This window comes from Notolepis coatsorum, assembly GCF_963971535.1.
Source record: "Notolepis coatsorum genome assembly, chromosome: 4".
In the NCBI taxonomy this organism is placed as follows: Eukaryota; Metazoa; Chordata; class Actinopteri; order Aulopiformes; family Paralepididae; genus Notolepis; species Notolepis coatsorum.
Window position 1 is genome coordinate 61,032,259 of NC_140168.1, and position 15,201 is coordinate 61,047,459.

General features: G+C 42.9%; 1 protein-coding gene across 2 annotated transcripts in view; it reads left to right on the forward strand.

Annotated features, from left to right (window-relative positions):
- The first annotated feature begins 73 nt into the window (after positions 1-73).
- top2b (DNA topoisomerase II beta) overlaps positions 74-15,201 on the forward strand; it is a 98,021-nt gene continuing 82,893 nt past the window's right edge. The window contains exons 1-6 of one of the 2 annotated variants that reach the window (XM_084313087.1): positions 74-588; positions 1,927-2,157; positions 4,431-4,521; positions 11,368-11,431; positions 14,185-14,330; positions 14,707-14,804. In XM_084313087.1, coding sequence (XP_084169213.1) covers positions 547-588; positions 1,927-2,157; positions 4,431-4,521; positions 11,368-11,431; positions 14,185-14,330; positions 14,707-14,804 — 672 coding nt within the window. In that variant the 5' untranslated portion in view covers positions 74-546. The remainder of the gene's footprint in view (positions 589-1,926; positions 2,158-4,430; positions 4,522-11,367; positions 11,432-14,184; positions 14,331-14,706; positions 14,805-15,201) is intronic. The other variant, XM_084313088.1, reaches the window with a different exon arrangement.

Sequence of the window (15,201 nt, forward strand, 5' to 3'; positions counted from 1 at the left end):
AAATACCGGCGCTTGTGAAAGCGTGCCTGTGATTGGTCCGCTGTGCTGTGGGCGTGTGTCTGGATGTCGAGGTGACGGTGGAGCCGCACGGAGGCTGCAGCTGCGTTTTATTTCTCAATGAAAAGTCTTTTAAGTGCACCAGCGTTTTTGGAGCATTTTTAGTTAAACGTTATTTATAATCATTTTTTATTTTATTATATGCAATATTGTTAAACTATTTATTAAACGTAGCATTTTGTACAGTATTTATATTCTAGTATTAGTAGCTAACGTTAGCATCTTTGTTGGAACTTTAGGCCTAGTCCTGCCACCGCTTGTCGATTTTAACAATAGCCGCGATCACACTCCCCTCCACTGTGCTCCTGTTTTGATGCCTATGGAAGATAATTTTTGACGAGAACTGGACTAGAATATGGAAACTAAACACGTATTAGTTGGTTTAAGTGATTGAAATAATTCTCGAATTGGTGGACATTCATTTTCTCTGGACTTGGAAGACGTTTGGGCTAAAACTGCAACACGAAAATTTAGGGATCACAAAGGAAGATGTCCAACGGCGCAGCAGGGAGTGGGGGTCTCACTTGGGTGGTAAGTAGCCAATGCAACCTAAACGGTGATCGCTTGACTAAATGTGTGTAATTCGTAACATAGCCGTGCTCGCATATCATCAATATGTCCTTAATAATTCGAAGAGGTTTAGCTTAAAACCCCCCTAAGTAGCCTAGGCCAAGTCGTGTGTTATGTGCCCATCATCTCTCCATGTACTCAGCCCGGGTCCCGGTGCTGGACGGGACGTTACACCGCTCCGTTATATCCAGATCACCTCGGTCTACTTCTGAGGTCTTTGCTGCAGTAAAACAATAACCTAATTGTACACCACTATGGTCTCTCCACTAACAGTACATGCTGTCATTCAGACAGGGTTAATAAAAGGCCTAAACAGCAAGACTATCTGCCATGATATGTACTCCAGCAGCCCCCCACCCCCAGGCCGGCCTGAACCCCTTCCTTCCCCGGGTTCCACTGTCTCTGCTCCGGGTTCCATGTCTGCTCCGGGCGCCTCACTGGCAGCTCGGGCCACACAACAATGGAGCAGCTGGTCGCAGGACGCAGCGGTATAAGCTCTAGGTCAGCCGGGCATCTATCAGCGAGCGTCTGCTGCCTGCCGTACACACATCAGGGGGGTCTCTGTCTCCTCCTAGTCTAGTGGGACATGATCGGGGATTTTGTCCCGGCTTAAGTCTTTATAAGTATGAGTTCAATTCACGATTGCCGCAGTTGTCCCTCTCTACAGTGAGCAAATTCGTTTTTGTCATCATAACACAACCACCCAGTAGTGTAGATTCGATAAAAGTTTCTGTCCTCTGTAGTTTTCCTGGCCCAGTTCGGTGGCGCATCTTCAGTGGGAGATTCCTACATACTGTACGCCCACCTCTCAGAGTAGTAAAAGAGGACGCCATAATAACATGCAGTGTTGGTGAAACGGCTATAAAAACGTAGTAGTACTACTAGAAAATGTAGACTAGTTTCTCAAACTAGACATGCTTAGCGTATCGAAGAAAAAATAAAATAGTTGAACTACAACCAAACTACATTAAATCATGCAGAACAACATGTTGACAGCTAGGGGCAATTTATAAAGTTGCAGCAGGAGTAGGGTTTGTGTTTTGGGGAGAGAAAAAGGAACAAGGAAGGGTTTAGGTTTAATAAAAACAAAAGGAAATGTGGGATAGTGATGTAAGACTAGTCTCTAAAAATGTTTAGATTTATTTGTAATCACAGAAGTTTGAACTAACCCAGGCTTGTAGACTCCCGTGAAGCCGTTTCTCTTTTAGTGAGCACTGATGACCAGCTGTCACCCAACACGGCGAGCCGCCATTTTATCTGTAGTGGGGTTATAATAACAAACATTATGTCTAATGACAGACCCTCTTTGAAAAGAACAATGCGGCCAAAAAGGAGGAGGCTGCCGCCGCCAACGGCCGCGGCGAAGGTGGCAAGAGCGAGGGCGGCGCCAAGAAGGAGAGCTCCAAGAAGATGTCCACGGAGAGCTCCAAGAAGATGTCCGTGGAACGTGTGTACCAGAAGAAGACCCAGCTGGAGCACATCCTACTCCGACCTGACAGCTACGTCGGCTCCGTGGAGCCAGTCACCCAGGTGAGTTAACGGCACCATTATTGCCTGCGGGACTTTTGTCTCACGCAGAAAGAGTCAGAGGTTTCAGAGACATGCCGCTGGCAGCTGTCTTATCAACAGTAGATAATGCTATTAGGTATACCGTCGTTATTCACAGCTGAACCCAGATGTGAAAGAGCACTCCCGTGCGTTCCGTTATTGTTTTGCACCACATATGAGTTCAGTGGGTCTCAAGCTTCTCAGTGGCGAGGTGCGCTTCAGTGAAACGACTACACACACAAAGCGCACTGCTTTGATTACTTGAGAATGTTGTAAGGATATTCTACAAAGGTCCCAAGTTAAAACAAATCCACTGCCGCTCTTGGGCCAGATGGCATCAGCCTGGTGGGAAAATATTAGCATCAGCTCCAATAACTGGAGTTTTATTCAATTAAATAGTTGAGTAATTTGGTTTGACATAAGATTTTCTTTTGATAATACATCTCAGAACACACCTTCACAGTCCAGGGCCCTCATTTATCAAGTTTCCTCAGAAAATGTTCTATTTCCACACGTAAGCACAGAATTTAGAATGTGTGCACGCACAAAAAAAACGGGATTTATCACACGTGCGTACACGGGTCCTACGCACACCTGTCATGATAAATATCACCTTGGTCCTACGCCGAGGCTCGTGCACACTTTCACGTATTTGCATACCAAAACCCCCCCGATTAACCATATACGGTAATGGAACACCCCCATGAAATGTGGAAAAATGGACTAAACCGAGGGAAGCGTGTTATGAGACAGGCTGACAGACGTGTACACGTACGGTGATGTCGGATATGATATCTATTAACCATTGCTGCCTGGGCAGCGCAAACACTAATAAAGACCGTGCTGGAATATGACTGCCTTTTTCCGTTTTGTTTGATTAATACCCAGGGATTAAAGTTCTCCTCAATTTTATTCCAAATCGCGACGGATTTTCCGTCAATTTTCTACCTGCTGCATATGATTTCTAGAGGCATACAATCTATTTTGATGTCAGTATTGGGTAGCCTATATAAACAATAATACGAGAGCATATACAAGAACAATGAATCTCACTGCCATGTATGATGTAGCCTGCCTATGTGATCAATACATGAACTTGAATTCCATCATGTTTGTGTGCGGGAGCTCACAAGGCTGTTGTCACAATGGGTGGTACAGTAATAACAGTCTACACAATATCACGATGGACCATGCCATGTAGCCTATGTTCTATTATGACGTGATCTGTGACGACAAATGTTCTAGAATGTTTGATTATGACATTAATAATACTAGTGTCAGCATGCCTATGATCAATAAAAACGCGAACTTGAATCCCATCATCATATTTACATAGTCTGTCCACTATCTTTATTACTTTGTTATTCCCCCCTCCCCATCTATGTAAAGCGACCTTGCATGGGTCTCTTGAAAGGCGCTATGTAAAATGAAGCTATTATTATTATCGCGGACGGACCAGTATACCTTTATATCATATCATATTCATATCATAGTTTACTCTATCAGCCTACCAGCATGTAATACGTTCTTTGTTAGAACTCAACTCGTTATTATTTTGCGCATAGATTGCAGAAATACGGGGACGTTTTGATTTAGGCTTTGACACAGAATACAAGTCATGATATCACCCACACGATATATGCTCTGTGTCCAGAGCATGTATGCTTTTCATTCATTTAAGACACATTTATTGCAAGGGTTTTGTATACACATACACTCAACAAATAACCTCTGTCTGTTCTCGTTGCAATGCGTTTATATCGTGGGTGTTCATATGACTTGTATTCTGCTTACAGCTTCGGGGTTCCACTTATTACGTTTAACAATGGCAAAGCCTTTTAAATATAATCAAAACGTTCCCGTATTTCTGCAATATATGCGCAAAATAATAACGAGTTGAGTTACGCAGAGCGCAGTCAGTGCTTATTTCCGCGTTGTAAAAATATTCTACCACCGGGCGCCAACTACGCATGGTCCGACCTGTGCTTAAATATACGCACAAAGTCAAGCACAAGTTCAAATTGATAGATCCCACACTTTGCTTAGAAATGATCGTACGCACGGATTACGCACATATCTGTGCGTACGTCAGTTTGATAAATGAGGGCCCAGGAGTCTGTCCTCACAACAAGAAGATTTGTTTGTGTCACTGTAGTCGTGTACCCCTCTGTCCTCTTGCAGTGACTGACTACTGAATAGTTTCATAAAGTCGTTCCTGGTAAAAATCTCAGTCTCCCCTCTCGCCCTCTTTTCAGCAAATGTGGGTGTTCGATGAAGACATAGGGATGAATGCGAGAGAGATCACCTACGTCCCTGGCTTGTACAAAATCTTCGATGAAATTCTTGGTGAGTGAATCCAACATGTTCGTCTTGCATACGCGGCATGATATGCACCATTGATTTACTTGTCCATTTGTGTATTGTTGAGGCTATCCACTAAACACGCTCCATCATAGTTGATTAGTAAACTCTTAGGCATTGAAGCTATCTACTAAACACGCTTCGTCGTAGTTTATTAGTAAACTCTTAGGTATTCAAAAGAGCCACTAAACAAGCTTCGTCGTAGTTGTTTAGTAAACTCTTAGGTATTGAAACTATCCAGTAAACACACTCTGTCGTAGTTCATTAGTAAACTGTTGGGTAATGAATCTATCCACTAAACACACTCCATTGTAGTATATATTTAAATTCTGTTGGGTATTGAAGCTATCCACTAAATACACTCTGTCGTAGTTATGTCTGCGGAAGGTAGAGCCTGTCCGAGGACAGTATACATTCAGTAGCATCTGTATGTGGGTGGGTGTGTGAATCCATGCAATATCTTACAAAAACTATGGCGCAGACCAGTCTGTGCTGTGGCACAGAAAGTTACAGAGGCACAAGGATGAGCGTGTGGCTTTTTGGGGGAATTAATTTCCATTTTCCAGCATTCTCTTTCATGTACAGTAGTCGTATAGTTGTGGTACACCTTTTTTACTGCAAGAGGGAAACAACAACTGCTTCAGATGCTGCTATCGAGACTGCTGCAAGGTGCTGTGGATAAAAATACAAAAAAGGAAAAACGCCAGCCAAAATTCGCCTTTATGTTCACTAGGGCTGCAACTAACTATTATAACAATTGATTCTATTTTAAATTTAATATTTCAAAATGTTTTACTAGTATCCTCAGGTCACGCTACAAGGGCCATTTCATGTATGCAAGAGGAGACATAATAATGATAATCTAGCGTTGATTTCAGGATGATTAGATAATCAGCAGAAAAATTACAACGTGATAACTGGATTACACAAAAATGCCTTTTTCTCGTCTTTTCCTGGAATGACTCAGAATCACTCAAACTATACTCATATTCAAAATGGTATAAAATGGAAATGTACGGATGAAAAAACAATTTTTTATTTTTTGCATGTTGACCAGAAGCAACTCACTGACAGTCGACGGCGTTATTAGATCCATAGCTATAATATAAAATATAGTTTTAGGACTCGCAAGTTTGGCATTCTAAAACTACATCCATTGAATAAAGACCTGGCGCTGTGTTAATGTATTGCATAATTTCAATGTGGAATTGAGGAATATCAAAATAAAAGCCCACGTTGTTGAACTTGATCATGCATATTTATTAGAAAATGTAATTGCATCACTGTTATCAATACACATTTATAAAACGAGGCATATTTAGCCAAAATATGTTGCCAGAATATTAAAAAAAAATTATAATAAATTAAATAAAATAAATAATTTTTTCTTTTTACTTTCAAATGCGCTGTAACATATCCGCAACCCCAATTTGGGTCGCGACCCGTAGTTTGAGAACCACTGTTGTAGCTAAATGCTGAAGAAAATAAAATAACATTTACTTTTTAGATTTAAAAAAACTACCAGCCAGAGATTTTTTACCGGCCAAAACTTACAAATTGCTTTTTATTATATCTCCATGAATTATTGTGTGTTATCTCTCGACTCCATGCTAAGGTAGTGCTTGTGCTAGCACAGGAAATAAGATTTAAATGATTCTTTTTTAATATATAGGCTATATACATATTTAAATCAATATCTTCCCTTTGAATAAAATAGGCTCAGGCATCAGGATTGTTAAAACTAATTAGCCTAATCCATATTTAATCCATTATATCATAATACATTAGCAATATTTTTGCTAATGAAGTGAAATATTTATCAACTATCCAGTTTGTTTTTATAGTGAAACGCTACTTCAAATCATTGAACGCACAGAGGGAGAGACGGGCTCAGCCCCCCCCCTTTCCTCACTATTGGAACTCTGCAAAAACAAAACTGATTTCTCCTGTGCCTTAGCTTAGTTAATGTTAGGGTTAGCAGCTAACGTTAGTTAACCTCATAACTTATTCAGTGCTAGGGATTAGCCATGTCCCGTTCTAGCTATGCCACGCTTTAAATATAGGGGTGTGTCACCTTGTTTGTAGAGCTATATCTATATTCTATATTATAGCTATGGAGACAATACTATAGTCATTTGACAGTGACTTTCTTCTGTCAAACATGCAAAAAATAGATACTTTTTTCATGCATACATTCCCGCGTTATCCCATGGTGAATATAAGTATAGTTTAGGAGTGATTGGCGGCTGGGTGGCGCAGCGGTCTAAGCGCTCGTCACCAACGCGTGAAATGCCGGTATCGAATCCGGCTGTCAGCGTTGCCTCCGGCTTGGGCCGGCCGTCATACTGACTCAATTGGCAGAGTCAGCGGGAGGGGAGTCGATGGGTGGTAATCTGGTCGTTGTAAACAGCAACTCCTACAGGTCGGTCAGGGTGCCTGCACAGCAAGGACAGGAGATGTTGAGGGTAGTGTGAGCCTCCCACACGTTACACCTCGCCAATGAGAGTCCGCGCTGGCAGGTGAAAAGAAGTAGCTGGCTGACTCTGCATGTATCGGAGGGGACATGCAATAGATTCTTCAACCCTCCCTACGACTGACCAGTGGGGGGCACATGCGAGCAACGATCAAGACGGGGGAGGGGGGAATTGGCACGACTAAATTGGGATGGGAGAAAAACAGAAAAAGTGGATAAAAAAAAGGAGTGATCCGGGATAATAGGGCGCTACGTGTATTCTACTGGACACGCTACTATTTCCAAATCAAATGTATATAATAGGTATTATGTTTCATCATGAATGCATGAAAGGGGGGAGGGTCGTTTTTTTATGCTTTGATGGCCAGTAACGGCATTCGTGTTGAACACTACAGACACTGATCAGCTGGATGGATCGATATCAAAACATTGTTGGATCAAGCTGAAATTGATGTCAGATAGTCCTTACCTTTGGTCAGGGGTATTCCAAAAAGAATATTCCAATTGTCTGATCGCGATTTCCAGTATTGGTGTCCATCTGGTCCCGGACATAATTTGGCACAATTTATGGATCGAGTGTGCCAGATGTGTTTCGAAGTGGTTGGATGAAGCGATTTACTCTGCTCTGTCTAAATTTAGCGCCCGGAGGGATTTGAGTGTAACACAGGTTCTAGAACAGGGTTTACTGCACTCTCGATACTGCCACCTGGCAGTATCTGGCCGGTACTGCACCCTCGGGGTCCCAGTATGCCTTTTAACGGCAACATACAGGTCCGTGACATTGAATAGAATATAAAAATGGACCAAATAACGTATATATACATGGTTGGCGTTCAACGGTTGTCGAGCAAACACGTATATAAATGTTGTTGGCGCAGAAAGTGTTAAGCATCAGCCAAAAATGGGGCCATTTCTTTTTTGGGTTTTTGACGATTGCATACCCAAAGTAATTTGCGATTTTTTTATACTTATAGCACATGCATGTCTGGTCTCTTTTGAAAGGTAACATTCTGAAGTTTCTTACACAATAAAGAAAAATCACTTTGAGTGCTAATGAAATAGAGTAACAGAGGTTTGAACACACTGAAGTAAAAGTTTTGTTTACTCACATTTCTTTTTACTGGTTGCCAGATGCCTGTTTTTAAGTTCCACCTGAGAGGTAGGAGCTGGAAAACATAATGGTTCCATAGCCTGAAATCTTATGTAGTACAAGTCCAAAGTTTATAAAAATCCCACGGAAAATGTATGTTTTACAAAGGTTTTTGTAATGTGTGTACCAGTAAAAATTCGGCATGACTATCCAAAATGGCCACCCGCTGCCATTTATTTCGATGCTCTCGTAAAAACAATGGAGTTCTTCGTCTTCTTGTGTCACCTTCCCCCACTGTTGGTGCCCGTCTGGGATCGCTTTCAGAGCAGACGCTCCTTGGCTACAACGGTGGTCAATAATCAGCACTGACCATAGAGTAGATAGTTCTGCAGTTCAGGGACCGCCCACAACCGGACATGGTCACTCGTCAGATAGGCTTGTCAAGTGACGCCCGCCGGATGCTTCGTCTTGTAACTCGAGAATTACAAGACGAATCCAACTTTCCAACAATGTATTGGTTGCACGGCAAAAAATGCAGCCCGGAGCCGGCAGACCGAAATGTTTTAAGGTACCGAAATGTGGCATTGATTGATCTAACCGTTTGTGTAGCCAATGAAATTTTGAAAAGAGTGAAATCTTACTTGAGTTGGTTTTCTGAGACAGAAGCGGTAAAAGCGTACCGTACGCAAGATAATGAACGTGCGCCTCCCTTTCCGGAGTGCAAATTGTGCTGATCTGTTGTTGTGTGAGAAGGGGTGGGTGTGGTGTAGGTGACAAGAGATTAGTGGGGGAGGGGGAGAGGGGACTGAGGTAGTGTCGCAAAATTTGCAGGACTGTTAAGAGGTTAAAAGTACAGAGTTCGGTACCCAACCCTAGTAATTAACCCCTTCCCAACGTTATTAATTTTGATAATGGCACATGTTATTAGAAGACTCTCCTTTCGCCTGTTCAAATCCAGCTCACAGCTCCGGGGTTGTCACCAGCTTGGCTGGCCGTTCACACTAATACAATTGGCAATATTAGAGGGTGGGAGAAGCTGGCGGGAGAAGCTGGCGGGGTGGGTCCGGGTCGTTGTAAACAGCGACTCCTACAGTTCGGTCGGGGCGCCTGCTAAGCGTGTATAGGATCTAAGTGGGATAGTGTGATCCTTCCACACGTTACACCCTCTCAGTGAGAATCCGCGCTGCCAGGTGAAAAGAAGCGGTTGATTGGCTGGACGTGTGTCGGAGGAAGCACGTGGTAGCCTCCACTCTCCCAGACCGACTGTGGGGGGTAAGTGCGCAGCGACCAGGAAGGGGATTGGGAATTGGCATAACGACTAACATTGGGATGGGAGAAAATCGGAGGAAAAAAGAGAGGGAAAAAGATCAATAAAAAAAAGAAGAAGAAGAAGACTCTCCTTGTGTGCACTGCAGGCAGGTTGACGCCGCATCTGGTCACGTGTGAGGAATGAAAATGGGTCTGAGAAATCATTTGATGTGGCTGTCCTCGGATTTGAAGACTGGGTATACCGTGTCCCCTGTTTAATGTTTACTTTAATGACGCGGTTAAGACAGGCTAGTCACGCCGCGCATCCCCATTCCGATAACCGTGACTTGTTGCAATACTAATTAGGTGCAACAACGTAATTGCTTTTGAATTGATATTGCTGAACGGTGAGCCTACTGCTTACTACAAGGTATTGTTAACGATTGTTCTTCCTCCCCGCGCACTCTGGCTCGTTTTCTTGTCTGTTTTATACAAGTAATTCAGTAATGACTCCACTTTGTCCTCCTCCCCCGGGTCTTCCCATGTAATCATGTAATTATCCAGCGGGCCGGGCCATAGCTCATGAGGCGGGATCGTACCCCATCAGCACAAAATAAGAAAAGAGTCATTATTACAATCCACAACATGTGAAGATAAACAGACCTGGTGTGAAAACGAAACCTCAGTTTTATCTCCTGTACCGGCGGTGGCTTTTTGAAGAGAGCTCACCGTGAGTTAGGAAAGCAGCATGGATGGTGCGGTTCAAACTAAGCTTAGACCCGTTTGTTCTCAAGTATGTCTTGTGCTCGCTGGAACGAATGGGAAAGTGATTGATTGCTGCGGTGTTGTACTGTATATCTAGGCCAACTTTCTTGACTTCGGCGACACTTAAGAGATTGATCCTCAGTGGAGTGGAAAAAATCGTCACTTAACAGTTTTTCCTCAATTGCTTACACACACTGAAATTGGAACTTGAAACGCAATCATTGAAACCTGAAACTCAAGAACCAAATCCCTAAACCTATTCTGCAAAGTTGCAAGCACAATTTCTGCGTTACACATGGTTTTCAATTCCAAATCACACCTTTGCAAAACACTACACACAGTTCTCTACATTAGGCACAGTGTTCAAGATCTGATTTTAAATTTCAAAATTAAAACGGCAATTAAAATGCCAGGCTTTATTTACCAATTGGCAACACCCACTCCTCACAGGTACAAACACTAATTGCTCACTTAGAAATCAGAGCTTTAGCACTGTAAAAAGGTCTCAGGTGAATCATAAAAAGGTCTCAGGTGAATCTTTTACAGAACCCTTTTTCTTACTGAATGTTTTTCTAACGTATTATGGTACATACAAAACACAAGTGTTCGGGCGGCTGGGTGGCGCAGCTGACATTGCGCTCGTCACCAACGCAAGAGACACCGGGTTCGAATCCGGCTGTCGGCGTTGCCTCCGGCTTGGGCCGGCCGTCATACTAACTCAATTGGCAGAGTTAGCGGGTGGGAAGTCGAAGGGTGGTAGTCTGGTCGTTGTGAACAGCGACTCCTACAGGTCGGTTGGGGCGCCTGCACAGCAAAGTCAGGAAAATGGCGGGGGCAGTGTGAGCCTCCTACACGTTACTCCTCGCCAAATGAGAGTCCGCGCTGGCAGGTGAAAAGATGTGACAGGCTGCCTCCACATATATCGGAGGGGACATGTGATGCAAGGCTTCTATCCTCCCTACAACCGGCCAGTGGGGGGCATATGCGAGCAACGATCAGGACAGGACAGGGAGAATTGGCACGAGAGGTAAATTGGGATGGGGAGAAAAATCACAGAAAAAAGGAGGAGAAAAAGTAGATAGAAGAGATAAAACCGTTTAGCATTTTGTGTTTGTGGTTTTGTGTTTGGAAGAAATAAGACAAAGATTCGGAAAACGTTTTTGTGGAAAAACTAAGATGGATTCTTGATCTGTGTGCTCTGTGGGGTGATATTCTGTGCATGGCTTATCATTTTTTACACGTTTCTCTCCTACAGTAAACGCAGCGGATAACAAACAAAGGGACAAGAATATGAATACAATAAAGATCACAGTTGACCCGTGAGTAACTCCTCTTTCATACAATGTATATAAGAATATAATTTATTCTACCTGGAAAATCTTCATATCGGTTCAGTTATTGAACGCGCTAGTGTGTTCAAAACCCAGATGCCAAAAGACTAGATCTAACCATATTCAACTAGATCTAACCATATTCAACTAGATCTAACCATATTCAACTAGAACTAACCATATTCAACTAGAAGTGACCATATTCAACTAGAACTAACCATATTCCAACCATATTCAACTAGACCTAACCATATTCAACTAGACATAACCATATTCAACTAGAACTAACCATATTCAACTAGACATAACCATATTCAACTAGACATAACCATATTCAACTACACATAACCGTATTCCACTTGACCTAACCATATTCACTACCATATTCAACTAGACCTAACGTATTCAACTAGACATAACCATAATCACTACCTATTCAACTAGTTGGTCAGAGAGTCAGAGATTTTATTTGCCATGTATGGACGAATCCACATTGGAAATACAGGTACAGAGCAATACTGTGCGTCTACAACCAAACCAATACAGGAGCAGAGCAGAAACGGTACAAGGAAAACATGGACAGTAAGAAAAAACAGAGACAATATAAAAGGACAAATGCTAAGATTAAGATCAACATCCCCTAAAGTGCATAGACCTAACCGTATTCAGCTACACCTAACCGTATTCAACTAGACCTAACCGTATTCAGCTAGACCTAACCGTATTCAGCTAGACCTAACCGTATTCAGCTACACCTAACCGTATTCAGCTAGACCTAACCGTATTCAGCTAGACCTAACCGTATTCAGCTAGACCTAACCGTATTCAGCTAGACCTAACCGTATTCAGCTAGACCTAACCGTATTCAGCTACACCTAACCGTATTCAGCTAGACCTAACCGTATTCAGCTAGACCTAACCGTATTCAGCTACACCTAACCGTATTCAGCTAGACCTAACCGTATTCAGCTAGACCTAACCGTATTCAGCTAGACCTAACCGTATTCAGCTAGACCTAACCGTATTCAGCTAGACCTAACCGTATTCAGCTACACCTAACCGTATTCAACTAGACCTAACCGTATTCAGCTACACCTAACCGTATTCAACTAGACCTAACCGTATTCAGCTAGACCTAACCGTATTCAGCTAGACCTAACCGTATTCAGCTAGACCTAACCGTATTCAACTAGACCTAACCGTATTCAGCTAGACCTAACCGTATTCAGCTAGACCTAACCGTATTCAGCTAGACCTAACCGTATTCAGCTACACCTAACCGTATTCAGCTAGACCTAACCGTATTCAGCTAGACCTAACCGTATTCAGCTACACCTAACCGTATTCCGCTAGACCTAACCGTATTCAGCTAGACCTAACCGTATTCAGCTACACCTAACCGTATTCAACTAGACCTAACCGTATTCAACTAGACCTAACCGTATTCAACTAGACCTAACTGTATTCAGCTAGACCTAACCGTATTCAGCTAGACCTAACCGTATTCAGCTAGACCTAACCGTATTCAACTAGACCTAACCGTATTCAACTAGACCTAACTGTATTCAGCTAGACCTAACTGTATTCAGCTAGACCTAACCGCATTCAGCTAGACCTAACCGTATTCAGCTAGACCTAACCGTATTCAGCTAGACCTAACTGTATTCAGCTAGACCTAACCGTATTCAGCTACACCTAACCGTATTCAACTAGACCTAACCGTATTCAACTAGACCTAACCGTATTCAGCTAGACCTAACCGTATTCAGCTAGACCTAACCGTATTCGCCTCCATTTTTCCTTCATGCTCTGTTTGCTAGGTAGCGCCTCATAAATAGTGGGGCTAGATGGAGGAGGACTTAATTTAGCGGGAAGACACCCAGGTAGAGAGGAGGAAGCCTGGGCCGCCCAGAGCTGATGGATCTGGGAGAGCTTTAATGAGGGTGCACTAGCTCTCATTTCACATGCCGTTCACCTACAGCCTGGCAATGGCATCCACAGCTGACTGCTTAAACAGCACCATGTCCTTCAGGATCAGGGAGGCTCTCTCTCTCTCACACTCTCTCTCGCTTGTTCCTCTTCTCATCCTCCTCTGTACACATGGCATCATTCTGCCTGGCTCGCTTTAGGGTCTGTTGTTAATGTGATTTTATATACTGTAGATGTTAAGGCTCCTCTCTCTGTCTAACGAGGCCTTCATTGGTAGATTCCTTGTTAATCTGGTGTTTGGTGTTGTGTCTTGTTCTTAACCATCACAACATCATTGGATGTGGAAAAATAAATGGTGATTTTAGTATTAATATTTGATGGCCTGTTTAACTTTTGGAAGGTGCAAACCAGCCATATGTCAGGACCTGGCTGAATTTCAGATTACTAAACCAAATACGATTTTTTGTATCTTCGCCGTAATAGAAGAATATTGGGGTTCTGGTTCTATTTAGTCAAGTCAGGAAACTGGGTTCAACACAGGTCTAAAAATGCATGGGAAATCTATTTGAAAATGTGTGTCCCACATATATATATATCTTTTTGTTATTAATTCAGGTCCTTCTCACATCCTGTAATGCGTCACGTGAACTCTACTAGACAAGGCCTTACTGCCCCCCACAGACTGGAGCGGCACAGGCTCCATTCACCCCAATGAGAAATGTTGGAATGTTAAAATGAGGGAAATGTGTGGGAATCTCCGCATACAAAGCTTCTGTAATTCACCCCATGTGCTCCTGTCTCCGTGTCCCCAGCGACTCCAACACCATCACCATCTGGAACAACGGGAAAGGAATCCCCGTGGTGGAGCACAAGGATGAGAAGATGTATGTCCCGGCCCTGATTTTTGGGCACCTCCTCACCTCCAGCAACTACGACGACGAAGAGAAGAAAGTGACGGGTGGGTGAAAAAAGAATCGCTGTGGTGATTCATGAAATCTAGTATCCACGGATTTCCGCCTGGTTCTTGAAGAGCTTGAAATTAAAGGGGCACTTCACCAAAAACAATGCTGATTTATTTTGCACATAATCTCACACACATCCCAAACCCAAACTAGTCTAAAATGTATTGATTGATAAAGTTGGCCACCAGTCATCGGGGCCAAGCTCTAGGTTAATTGTGGTCGGATCCTAGGTTAATTGTGGTGGTATCTGATGCAAGACCAGGTTAATTGTGGTGGTATCTGATGCAAGACCAGAAGTGCTGTCATAGGAAATCTATTGGAGGGAAACGCTGTGAATGTTGAGTCCTTGATTGCTCTCTGTTTTGCTGGTAGGTGGAAGGAACGGTTATGGTGCTAAACTCTGCAATATCTTCAGTACGAAGTTCACAGTGGAAACCGCCTGCAAAGAGTACAAACACAGCTTCAAACAGGTGAGTGGGTCTGACTGAGACCATTGCCAGCGACAATTATGTCTTAAAGGAACACGCCAACATTATGGGATGTTCTTACCGTCCTCTCTGAAGTTAGACAAGAAGTATCCAGTAGACAAGTATCCACTTACATTAATTTGTGCTAAACTAGGCTAGCTTGCAGCTGGATAGCTTTCTACTGAAAGCACAGAGAGGGAATTGGTATCAATCTTGTCTAACTCTGGAGAAAACGCATTTCCCATAATGTTGGTGTGTTCCTTTTAAGAATTGCAATCTGTGACATGTTGCTTTGTGCAATGTTTGTGACCTATATTCGTGTATGAGGTAATTACATGATGATGGTCATCAGCTGGGTTTTTTAATTAATTATTTCTTGTATTGTTTCATATCACCTTTG